Source organism: Antechinus flavipes, chromosome 2, assembly GCF_016432865.1.
Source record: "Antechinus flavipes isolate AdamAnt ecotype Samford, QLD, Australia chromosome 2, AdamAnt_v2, whole genome shotgun sequence".
Taxonomy (NCBI): domain Eukaryota; kingdom Metazoa; phylum Chordata; class Mammalia; order Dasyuromorphia; family Dasyuridae; genus Antechinus; species Antechinus flavipes.
In genome coordinates this window covers 207,907,277-207,920,453 of record NC_067399.1, presented here as the reverse complement: position 1 = coordinate 207,920,453, position 13,177 = coordinate 207,907,277, and the positions used below count along the sequence as shown (strand labels likewise).

The window sequence follows — 13,177 nt, the reverse complement described above, 5'->3', positions numbered from 1 at the left end:
AATATTTTATTTAATTTACACATAAATAGTCTCAAGGGCAAATCCACAGAGTCATTTATTCCAACCCTAATTTAAAAATAATACTCTTTTAAGTCAAAATATTTGAGTAGTTAGTGTATGTGCAAAGTACTCTGTAAGCCTCTATTACTCAGGCATTTAAAAAAAACAAATATGCTCTACATCCAGATTGAATCCATAGCTCCAAGTATCAAGGAGGGGCGGGGCGGAGGGGGTACGCGGAGAAACATGTATTTATTATTTTTCACATACCTGTCACTGATTCTGATCTGGAATGCTCTTCACTGTCTGAATCCTCCAGTAAGTCATCACTTAAAGAAGAAATGAGCAAATAATTTTATTTTCAAACCAAAAACATTATTACTCACAATAAAATGAGAAGACATACTGCACTATATAAAGCATGTAATATCCAAGAAGATTATCCCCCCAAAAAATTTTAATCATGTAAATTATATTTAAAAAACTAATTAAGATGTAATATTTATTACCATTAACTATCAGTTCAAAATATTGTCAAAATTTCCTTTTGGCATATTACATAAACCCTTAAGTATTTACACAGGAAAATTTGTAAAATAAAAATAGTTAACAGGAAATTATGTTTAGAAGTTTAATACTGAGATTTCAAGAACAAGCCTACAATTCCATGCTGACAGAGGAAGATATGAAAATAATGTCATTAAGAAAAAAATTTTTTTAAGTAAACTATAATATGGATAATTTTAAAAAGTATGAAGCATGGCAGCTAAGTGGCACAGTAGATAGAGCACCAGCCCTGAAGTCAGGAGGACTTGAGTTCAAATCTAGCCTCAGACATTTACTACTTTCTAGCTGTGTGACCCTGGGCAAGTTACTTAACCCAACTGCCTCAGCCAAAATAAAAAAAAAGAAAAGAATTAAGTATTATGAAGCAGAGGCAGCTAGTTGGTGTAGTGGCTATAGAGCACCAACCCTGAAGTCAAGAGGACCCGAGTTCAAATCTGTCCTCAGATACTTAACATTTCCTGGCTGTGTGACTCTGGGCAAGTCACTTAATCCTAATTGCCTAAGCAAAAAAAAAAAAAAAAAAAAAAAGGAAAAGAAAGAAAGAAAAGGAAAAAAGGGGGGAAAAAGAAAACAAGTATGAAGCTATGACTTTAAATTCACATCAAAGCCAGAAAAATTCCCTTTTTTCCGTGTGTGTGTGTGTGTGTGTGAGAGAGAGAGAGAGAGAGAGAGAGAGAGAGAGAGAGAGAGATAGACAGACAATTGGGGTCAAGTGACTTTCCAGGGGTCACACAGGTAGTGAGTGTTAAGTGTCTAAGAATGGATTTGAAATCAGGTACCCCGATTTCCTCTATCCACTGTACCACCTGGCTTCCTCTAGAGGAATCCTAAATAGAAAATATTAGAAAGAAATATTCTGAATTACTGACCCATTTATTTTTGGAAGTTGTCACAGATTTTTATACTTTGCCTATGATGCTTATTCTCAAGTTATAGCTCAAAACTGAATGAATATTGTCAATAGCTTAATCAAACCAGCATCATCAAAGTAACTTCATTCATATTTAATTTTCATCTTACCAACAACTTTCCAACATATCTTAGAAGTTAGATGTTACTGAGGCTGAGAAATTCTAGCAAAGTGTAAGTAGTTCATACTCTTTCAATGACATTAACAAACAATATTCTAGAAATTTTAACTCTACTTAGGAATAGCACACTATTAATTTGAAATATGGGGGGTGGGGAGGATTTGGAGTTAAAGTGACTTGCCCAAGATTACACAGTCACTAAGTGCTTAAGGACAAATTTGAACTTCAGTTCTCCTGACTCCAAGACCAGTTCCTCTCTCCACTGTGCCACCTAGAAGTCAAAGAACTATATTTATATTTATCTCATTAACCCAAAAATCTCTGCATAAATACAGAGGAAGCTATGATAACTTTGATCTGAGTGTATAAAGGAAGGTTTGGAGACATAGGTAGTTAAGGGCAAAAGTCAGAAACAAGTCTGTAGTTCAATGTCCAGAGCAATTAAAAAAACCAACAAAAAAGAAATCAAATAAAGTCCTTGAAACTAATGTCTATGCCCAACTCAAATTCATATTCCCCTCAATACACAAACTAGTGTATTAACCATAATAAGGACTTGAAAATATGTTAAAATAAGTAAATAAGAATTGGTACATGTTATTAGAATAGTGGAGATCTCATTTAAAAATCCCATTTAAGTTTTTAACAAATAAAACAATATAGCAATTATTTTAAATGTTACCGTAAAATAATAAGTCTTTCACATTAGATAGGGCTGTGTGCTTGATAAAATTTTTATTAAAAAAATCAATGAAAGTCATTAACAGTGTCATGAATTACAACTCCACACACCTTTTTCCTTAAAATTAACTACCTTCCTTGCCAGCCTTAACTACCAAATACCTTAAAATGGGATTTCATTAACTCTGGAATTTACATGGGGGAAAACGGGGGTAGAATGCTTTTCCTTATTTTTGAACAGAACCAAGTTGCCCTGTAGTTTCTAATTCTTGCAAAATCTTTCCAGTTGCCAGACACAACTCAAAAAAAATGTGACCAAGCAAAAAAAAAATTTTACATGTATCATTATGCAAGAGAATTACTTGTCATCATGTAATACTTTTAAAACTACTCCTAGATATGAATGTTATGGAATATTATTGTTCTGTAAGAAATGACCAGCAGGATGAATACAGAGAGGACTGGTGAGACTTACATGAACTGATGCTAAGTGAAATGAGCAGAACCAGGAGATCATTATACACTTCGACAATGATATTGTATGAGGACATATTTTGATGGAAGTGGATTTCTTTGACAAAGAGACCTAACTGAGTTTCAATTGATAAATGACGGACAAAAGCAGCTACACCTAAAGAAAGAACACTGGGAAACGAATGTGAACTATCTGCATTTTTGTTTTTCTTCCCGGGTTATTTATACCTTCTGAATCCAATTCTCCCTATGCAACAAGAGAACTGTTCGGTTCTGCAAACATATATTGTATCTAGGATATACTGTAACATATCCAACATATAAAGGACTGTTTGCCATCTAGGGGAGGGGGTGGAGGGAGGGAGGGGAAAAATCGGAACAGAAGTGAATGCAAGGGATAATGCTGTAAAAAATTACCCTGGCATGGGTTCTATCAATAAAAAGTTATTAAAAAATTAAAAAAAAAAAAAAAAAAAAGGCCAGCTACTGTATGGGTGAGGTGCAATCTGTTCTATTAAGTATGTCCTTAACTGGCTTAGTCTTTACCATGGATTGCCAAACATACTACAAAGTTTATTTTTCTATGCTTATGTACTCTCTCCACAAATAGACTGGAAGATTCTTGTGGACAATAGTTATTTTATATCTTATGCAGCTCCAGGAAAATACACAATGCTATATAAGTAGATGTTAAAGAAAATTTATAAATAACTACTTTTTAAATGTCTGTTAAGTGCTTAATCAATTAACAGCTTTAGCTATCCAGAACATCATATTTAGCTGTTTTAAATCACATGTTTAATTCTGTTTAAAAATCAAGAAAAGGAATTTCTTTTATAGAACTCCCATGCCTAAGAAATGACAATCAGTCCTATTTCCCCTACATGGTTTTCAGAAGTTCTGATAAAACAAAAACCAAACCACAGCAGAAAGGAATTAAGTTATCTAGAGGAATAACACTCAATTAGTATAGCCATAGTACATACAAACAACCCTAATATTTCCTGAACACAGATTTTTCTCATTGAGATATTTCCTTAATTATTCTCATCTGGCATAAATCTAACAGGAAAACATCAATACATCCAGATAGAGACTGTACCACTGATAAAGACGATATATAAAACAAAAGTCTGAGATTTGTCTCACAGATAAAGAAAATTATTATATGATGACAAAGCATCTAAGACGTTATGAGTCATCCATATAAATGTGAGTTCTTATCTTTATCCTTTTTTCCCCTGTTCCCTTCACCTGATTCTGTTCCAAGAAGACACTGGCACCATAACAAAGAGCCAGGAACTCATTCTTGGTACCTACCTGCCTACTCACATATGCTATTCTGAGATCTATACTAGTTACACAGAGATATTTGTAAGCCTCCATAAAAATCAATGTGGCTGGTAGAAAACAGTCATATAAATTTCTCCTACTTAAAAGAACACAGTAGTAATCATAAAAGACAAGATCTAAAGTGGAACCTAGAAAGGTAAGTTGAATAATAAGTCAAATGGCATTTTAACAAAGTTCTACTAATTCAAAAATTACTGATATTCGCTGAAATTTTGTAACAAGATTGCAATACAGTTAGCCAATGACTACTAATCCACTGTCAAGGATATCCCACATTCTACTGCTCAATAACATTAACACAATGAGTGAATGAAAGAGGAAGAATACTTAAAACAGTCAATTAGCTTCTTAAAAGTTCCATCAAAATATACCATAAATGCTAAAATGAAGAATCTTTTAAAAATCTTTTTTTACTATACTACCCCAATTTGTAAAGTCTAAATATTGTCTGTACTATCAGTACTACAGAACAGAAGCTACATACTATTGAAGAAAACCTTTTTTAGGGAAACAAAAAGAGACAGAAAGATATTACCATAATAACAAACCTATTAAAACAGAAAGATACTCTGGTATATATTACAAAATAATAATAATAATAATAATAATAATAATAATAAGCCAGAAAATGTTTGATGACCATTAAAGAGTGATCATTAAATTCTTAATTTTGCAACTTGTATACCTGTCTCCTTCCAATTTTGGTATATCTGAGCAGCTAGATGAATCTTCCAGCCAAGCTAAAGTTGGTCTTCTTGAATCAACTCCTGAGCTTGGTTCTCCCAGTAAGACAAGCTGTTGTACAATTGCTGGATCATATGCATTAATTTCAAACTTTAAGTGAACCTAAATAAATAAAAAATATAGGTTTATACTAATTTTTTTTCATTAACATTTTTCTTGTTTTAAATAAAAACATACCTTCATAAGTTTGGAAACATCCCATATGCAGATCTTTCCTCGTTTTGTTGCAGCAGCTAGAAAATGAGGACAGCTTCCAGAGCCAAAGCAGGATATTCTGTCAGTGCCATCAGTACAGGGAAATTGTGCAGGACTTGTTGCAAGTGTAACTGACAAGGGTACATTCTGCGTGTGTTCACCTTTCACAAATGGGCAGTTTGGGGAATGTCTCTCATGTTCAGACCTTTACAAAAGATTTTTAAAATTACAAAAATATCTAGCAGATAATCTGCATCAGCAAGTAAAAGTAAGTCAAAAATAATGCAAAGTATTCCTCAATTTGTCAATTTTTTATAAAAGTCTCTTCTAAAATCTTACCACCTTCAATCAGTTAGATTGTAACTTTCATAAAGAGACAACTAAGTACAAGCAAGTATTAGCTCCAAATATAGGTCATAAATACAGTTTTCAAACTACCAGTGATTAACTTATATTTATCATCCTGCAACTGACATCTGTGTCATCAATAGCCACATTAAATATGAGGTAAAAATCAAAGATGCAATTTACTATCAAGTCGATAATTCTTTTTTTCTACTTTGTCAAAATTCAAATTGCTATTTTTAAAACATAAATCCCTCTTCTTCAAAGAATCAATTTATCATCACACACACACACACCCCCACACCCACAAACACACATACACAAATAAATGAATGAATGAAGAGATCCGTGCCACCAAGTATGTAAAATATAACCTATATTTTGTTTCTTCAGAAATGCTGGACCATATCCTTTCAAAAATAGATCAGAGATGAAGTCAACAAGAAGGAATATCTGCAACATTTCTAAAAACTCTGCAGAACAAAGTTCAGGCTATCTCTCATTCACTACAGCATAGGAATAGTCAGTCATGACCTTAAGAAAATATTTTTAATAACATATATTATTGTCAGCATGCTAAATCATATTTATACATCCCTGGAAAAGTAAAAAAGGATTCAAGTTGTGACATTTTAAAATGACAAAATGAAAGTTTTAAGCTTGATCCTCAAGGAAACCATTAGCATTTATTGAGTAAAGATATGACAAGATCAAACCTAATACTTGGGGACAACATTTGGGAAGATAAATAGAGGATGATTTGGCCTGAGACATTTTCAGATACGGAAATCAATCAGAAGGGTTGCAGGCTGGAAGTGTGCTGGGTCTACACCAGGGTGGAGCAGTATGGGAGAAGAGAAAGCAGCATATAAAAGAAATGTTGTGACAATAGAATAAACATCATTTGGCAGCAGACTAAATAACAGCTAAGAGAAGAGATTACAGAAGGGGAGGAGTGAATAGCTCATGGGTTACAATACAAACCTGGTACTTAAGAAAATGGTATTTCTCAAGAGCAATAAATAAATTTCATAATAGGGAAAAGATAATGAGTTTTGTTTTATACAGAAGATTTAACAAAAGATTCTAAACATGAAGCAATTTCTAGTACTAACGTCCTTTTGGATCCCCATCATAATATTTACAAGAAACAAATAAAAGGAGGCTAAACCAAATGGAGTTATGAAAGTAAATTTACTACAAAATAAATAACATAATGTATCCCTCAGGCAAATAAATACTTGTTTTTTTTTTTTTCAACTGTGTGCTATTTAGCATACAGTTTGTGTGAATATTCTTCATAATTAAAAGAATAATTTTTTAAAAATTGAACTCAGGACCACTAAAGTTTCTTCTATCTCCACAATTTTATTAAATGATCATATTACTAAATGCCCCTAAATTTATTGTCCATGAATTTAGAGCAGAGATGGAAAGGACTTATCTTAGCGACTCAAATCATTAATTGAAATCATGCAAAATAAATTCAAACAGCAAAACAATGCAACAATAGAGGAGTTTTATCATGTATAAGCTCAATACAATTAACACCTTCCAAAGCTTCATGATACTTATTAGTGTTATTGAAAGGCAAGAAACCATGAAATGAAATCACTTGTATAATTGTTATAATCTCTACTATGCCAAGAGATCAAGTGAGACTCACCAAGGTTCATCAGTAGGCTCCCAACAAACAAGACATACACTACAAGTAAAACACATGGCTCTGTCATCTCCTGATGAGGCAGGCTATATAAAACAAAATGGAAAGTACAACAGTTATGCATAGTAAAAATATCAAAATAATCAACCAATATGGCTATGGAGCATGATGGCAAAAATAAGTATATCTTTAAATTTTATATTTCTTTTGAATAAACACTATTTAAAAGGTTATTCAAGTATTTATATTTTCAACGCCACCCCACCCCAAATTTGTTGTTGTCATTTCAATTGTGTCCAACTCTTGGTGATCCCATTTGGAGTTTTCTTGGCAGAGAAAATGGTGTGATTTGCCATTTCCTTCTCCAGATCATTTTTTACAGATGAAAGAACTGAGGTAAATAGGGTTAAGTGACCTGTTCAAAGTCACAAACCTATTGCTTAATGGCAAATTTAAACTCAGGTCTTCATGACACCAAGCTGGAACTCTATCCTCTGTGCTACACAGCTGCCCCCCCCCCCAAATTATACTAACATTTAGACTTCAAACTATATTTCCTAATAAATGCAGAATTAAAACTCATGATACATGATCTATATAAAGTTAGAAGGGACCTAACAGGTATCTAGTTTAGCATCCTCATTTGGCAGATAAAAAATCTGATATACAGAAAGTTTCAATGATTTGTTCAGTCAGATATGATAGGAAAGAGCAGAGTTCTAATTTTGATTCTCTGAATCAAATCTTGAATTCTTTCCACTACAACATGCAAGTCTTAAATAGTTCTTGAAGAGTAAAACATAACCTGAAACAGAACATTAAATATATTCTTATCCAACAGAAAATACTGTTATATTTAATTTTTAAAAATTGGTTTCTTACTGAAGAACATCTATGTAAAAAGCAATGAAAATTAATAAAATTAATAAAACAAAAACATATCAAAATAGATTAAATAACTTCAGTGAACATGCTGCCCTTTCAATGGAAATTTATTTATTTGAATAATACTCCACAAAAAGTTCATTGTATGGTCAAAGAATATGAACAGACAATTCTCAGATGAAGAAATTCAAACTATTTCTAGCCATATGAAAAGATGCTCCAAGTCATTATTAATCAGAGAAATGCAAATTAAGAAAACTCTGAGATACCACTACATACCTGCAGATTGACTAGAATAACAGGGAAAGATAATGCAGAATGTTGGAGGGGATGTGGGAAAACAGGAACACTAATACATTGTTGGTGGAACTGTGAATACATCCAGACATTCTGGAGAGTGATTTGGAACTACACTCAAAAAGTTATCAAACTGTGCATACCCTTTGATCCAGCAGTGTTTCTACTGGGCTTATATCCCAAAGAAATCTTAAAGTAAGGGAAAGGAACCTGTATGTGCACGAATGCTTGTGGCAGCTCTCTTTGCAGTGGCCAGAAACTGGAAACTGAGTGGAAGCCCATCAATTGGAGAATGGCTGAATAAATTGTGGTATATTAATATTATGGAAAATTATTGTTCGGTAAGAAATGACCAGCAGGAGGATTTCAGAAAGGCCTAGAGAGACTTACATGAACTGATGCTGATTGAAATGAGCAAGACCAGGAAATCATTATATACTTCAACAACAATACTGTATGATGATCAATTCCGATGGACATGGCCCTCTTCAACAATGAAATGAACCAAATAAGCTCCAATAGAGCAGTAATGAATTGAAAATGAATTTCGCTACACCCAGCAAAAGAATTCTGGGAGATGACTATGAACTATTACCTAGAATTCCCAATCCCTATATTTTTGTTCGCCTGCATTTTTTATTTCCTTCACAGGCTAATACTACACTATTTCAAACTCCAATTCTTTTTGTACAGAAAAATAACTATTAGAATATGAGTGCTTATATTGTGTTTAATTTATACTTTAACATACTTAACATGTATTGGTCAACCTGCCATGGGGGAGGGGGAGAGGGCAGGAGATAGGGGGAAGGAGGGAAAAATTTGCAATTCAAAAGGTTTGGCAATTGTCAATGCTGTAAAATTATCCATGCATAAAGAAAGAATTTTTTTTAAATGCTATGCATACCTCAAAAAAAAAAAGTTCATTGTATACATATTTTATTAGAAAAATTAAAGAATATGGACTGGGAGCCCATACAAAGAATGCATATAAGACTGGATAACAAAAAACTGAGATGTTAAAATAAAAACCCACAAATTTGTTTTGATCCCTGGCTCTAACTAGTTTTATGACCTGGGATAATTTATCAAACTAAAACTAAGATTCAATTTAATTCATCTTTTTACCTGATGGTAAAAACCAGCTTGAGCCATGGGATCTGGCTGTGCCCACCTATATCCAACATGAGGCCATGAGGTGAATGTCTCCCGTCTGTTAGCTTCACTGTACATCAATGACCTAAAGATAAACACATTTTACATTACCCAATTTGTATATCAAATTATAATGCTGCCGCCACTTTCATAAAAGGAGAAAATCCGAAGTTGGTATATCTATTCAATAATTCAGCTTTCTTAAAATTCTCATGTTCAATGTATACTATATTAAAAAGAAAACAATCTAGTTTTAGACATTTATTTCAAAAATTAAGCTAAAAGAAAAAACAAAATTTTAATAAAGAGAAAATTAGAATAAGCTTAGGATAAAAACTGGAAAACAACTTCAAATATATTAAAATAGTCCATCCTGTAACATAGTAGACCAAACAATGAGGTAGCCAAAAATATGGAAACCAAAGATCCTATATTTTTACTAAGCGTAAAATTCTCCCTAATCTGAAATCTGAAAAATTCAGCAAAACAACAAGAATAATGGAAGTTTAGATCTAGTATTGATGGAGACATTATCACAGACTGTCCTGAGAAACCACCTGGTAGTAAAAAACTATTTATCCTATTAAAGAAAATAACACATTAAGAGTGGCTATACATTCAGATTCTTTTACATCTGTAGAAAAAGATTAGTATCCTACCTCCCTTAAAGAACCCTCTTCAGCTTCTTACAATACTTCCATATACCTCACCTGTGCCTGCTCCTTCACAGATACCTACATCCTTTTTTAGTTACCCACCACTAATGCCACAAGAAATTAAACTTCCACACCATATTAAACTTCAAGGACTGATGACAACCTATTTCAACTTTTTCCTCATATGATTTAATATGCGCTCATTTTCCCCATCCCAGTGATTATAAAGCCCACAAGTCACTGTTCAAATTTCATTCACTAACCTCCAAGGATGACTCTTTTATGCCTATCTCTCTCAATTCAACAAAGCCCCAACATCCTACTCTAAAGGTACCAACTCTTTCCATCACACTCTGTGGAGTACCTACTCTCTAAGTTACAAACTTGTTTTATCTTAATCCCTTTCCTTTCTTCATCCTGAAGAGTTAAACTAATTCACTAAAGTGTGTCAAGATGAGAAAGGACTAGCACAGAATAATGGTCTTAGAAAGAACATGAGGAGCAGTAGATTTAGAATATCATGTTGACAATTACTGAGAGGTTACTGAGTAATAGTATTAAATGATAGATTCATTTAATCCATACCTCATCATCCAATAAAAAACTCTGGTAGCTATCATTTATCAACCTCCAGGCCACTGTCTTCCTTTGCTAAACAAGTTCAAAGCATGGCTCTCACTCCTTCTCTATTAACCAACACAGATAAAGTAGTATAAAGGCAATAGTGTTGGGAAGTATTTAGCAAAATGACCCAGATTTCACTGACAGAAAGATATAGATAGAAAGATAGATAGCTCAAACAATTTACCTTACCAATTCCTCAAATTACTCATTTCCAACAACCAAGTCACTGAAACAGCCTCAGATATATAAATGGAAAATTGGTCATACTACTGATCTTTCCATTATACAACAATATTCCCAATTCCATGACTAAAACTTGAAATATACTTATCTGTTTATACTCCGTAGTCACTCTACTTCTCCCTCTACTTTATAAACGCAATTTTTTACCCTCAACAAAAGTTACTAATCATACCAACCCCCAAGTTCTTTTCTAGACCAACACCTCTATACTGGCTACACGCTCTTCATTTTGCCATTTTAAACCCATAATGAACCAGTTAAAATGTATACTATTCTCTTCTTATAAGTTCCTTTATTCTTGTCCAAACTTCAGCCTTAGCTTACCAGCTCAATTTGAAGTATTCTTTCCTCCAAACAATCTGCTGAACAAAGCTAAAGAAAAATCACAAAATCTCTGTCTTGGAGTCTTCTTGGGTCCTTTTCTCTTTTCCTTCAATATTATTTCATTTTCTCCCATAAGCTGCTGTGAGTTCAATTATCATTTCTATACAGTTGATTCATTTATATATTAATCTAATATTTTCTCTTCTAACCTCTAGTCTCACATTTTCAACTGCCTCTTGAATTTCTAAAACTGATGTCCCATACCCATCTGAAAACATCTATCCCAAATACTTAAGTTTCTTCTTTAACACTACCAAGATCCTGGCACATGTGCAGCCTTATCACCTCACACATAAATAATTTATAAGGATTAAGCCTGTGGGCCACAAGTCTCTCCCCAATTCAAGTTCACCTTCCACTCAGCTATCTAAAGGATCTTCTTCAAGAGTATGGCTAACAATATCACCAACCATCCCTCTTCCCATTCAATAAATTTCTGTGGCTCGCAATTACTTCCAGGAAAAAAATATAAAATTCACTAGTATTCAAAGAACTTCATAATATATAATCAATTCCTCCTCTTTTCTTAGACTTTACTTTCTCCTGCACATTTTCTATAAAACAGTGATCCTTATTGTTCTTTACACAAGATACATCTCCCCTCTCTATGCATTTTCATTTCTGTGGTGGTCTCCCTATGCATCTCCATCTCATGGAGTCCTTTAAAATTTCAACTAAAATATGACCTCTAACAAGAATTTTCCTCTACCCCATTAATGCTTTCTCTACTAAATTATAAATTATCCTTTCAATACCTTGATGGTACATATTTATTTGCAAGCTATTTGGCAGTAAGACAATGCAAAGCAAATAGTAATAGCTAACTAAACGTGGCTGATTCTTTGATTAAGAATGAAAATTTGTTGAGATAAAGAAATCCAAGTGCAGGGAAACATAAATTTCATAGAACCCCTTTCAAAAGTCGAGACAAGGAAATAGGAACAAGTATACATTCCCTACATTATGACCAAATGGCAACTAGTTGAGGGGAAAAGAAATACTAGCCCCCAAAATATAAATATGGCTACAATTTACTTTTCTTTTAATTCATTAGATTGATTAATTTCCCAGAGTCTTTCTAAAAAGCATGCATTTGTTAACATGTGTTACATAGCTAATGGGGACTGGCCCTGGTGTCAGAAAAACTATTGTTCTGCCTCTGATATAATAAGTGACCATGGGCAAAAACACTTAACCTCTCAGTGCCCAAATTCTACTGTCTACACCAGATATTGCACCAAGCACAATTAAGTCACTATCTCCACATTCTCTTGAAAATAATTGTTTTGGAAAACAAAATTTCAAATACAAAGTATCTCTCAGAGATTATCCAGCCCCAACAACGTTGCTACTAATCAAATGATAACAGACCTACCAAGAAACAAAAAAAACCAAGAGATATAGAAAAAAACCACAGTAAGTGGCATTTTCCCATAAACCACCATTATTTATACTTTGCTAAAGTTCTGTCCATTTTTTAGAACTATCTTATTTCATACAAGTACTCTAAAATTCATCATTTTTTGTGATTTCACTCTTGGTAAAGTTCTGAATTGGTCTAATTGTTGTGAAAAGCAATTCAGAATTACGGAATTACTCCTTATAGTAGCCTGTTTTTTACATCCTCTATTGCACTGTAAGCTCCTTAAGGGCATTAAATTGTTTTTGCCCTCCATTGTTGTTATTACCAGTGCTTAGCACAGTGACTGCAGATATATAATAAAGACAACATTTTTTTGAATCAATGGTGAATACAGAAGAGACTAAATAAATATAAAAGAATTCATGAAAAGTTAAGTAAAAAAGAATCAGAAAAGCAATATATATGTTGAACACAAGTTTAAATAAAAAGGATGCAAAAAACAAACTAGAACTTAGAT

The 13,177-nt window shown here is 33.1% G+C and overlaps 1 protein-coding gene across 1 annotated transcript in view; it reads right to left on the bottom strand.

The window, feature by feature from the left end:
* The window catches only part of BIRC6 (baculoviral IAP repeat containing 6), a 300,333-nt gene that overhangs the window by 207,320 nt on the left and 79,836 nt on the right, over nt 1-13,177 (bottom strand). Inside the window, exons 5-9 of the mRNA XM_051976128.1 lie at nt 9,364-9,475; nt 7,057-7,139; nt 5,028-5,250; nt 4,792-4,952; nt 271-329 (exon numbers count right to left, since the gene is read on the bottom strand). Of these exons, the coding sequence (XP_051832088.1) occupies nt 271-329; nt 4,792-4,952; nt 5,028-5,250; nt 7,057-7,139; nt 9,364-9,475 (638 nt within the window). The remainder of the gene's footprint in view (nt 1-270; nt 330-4,791; nt 4,953-5,027; nt 5,251-7,056; nt 7,140-9,363; nt 9,476-13,177) is intronic.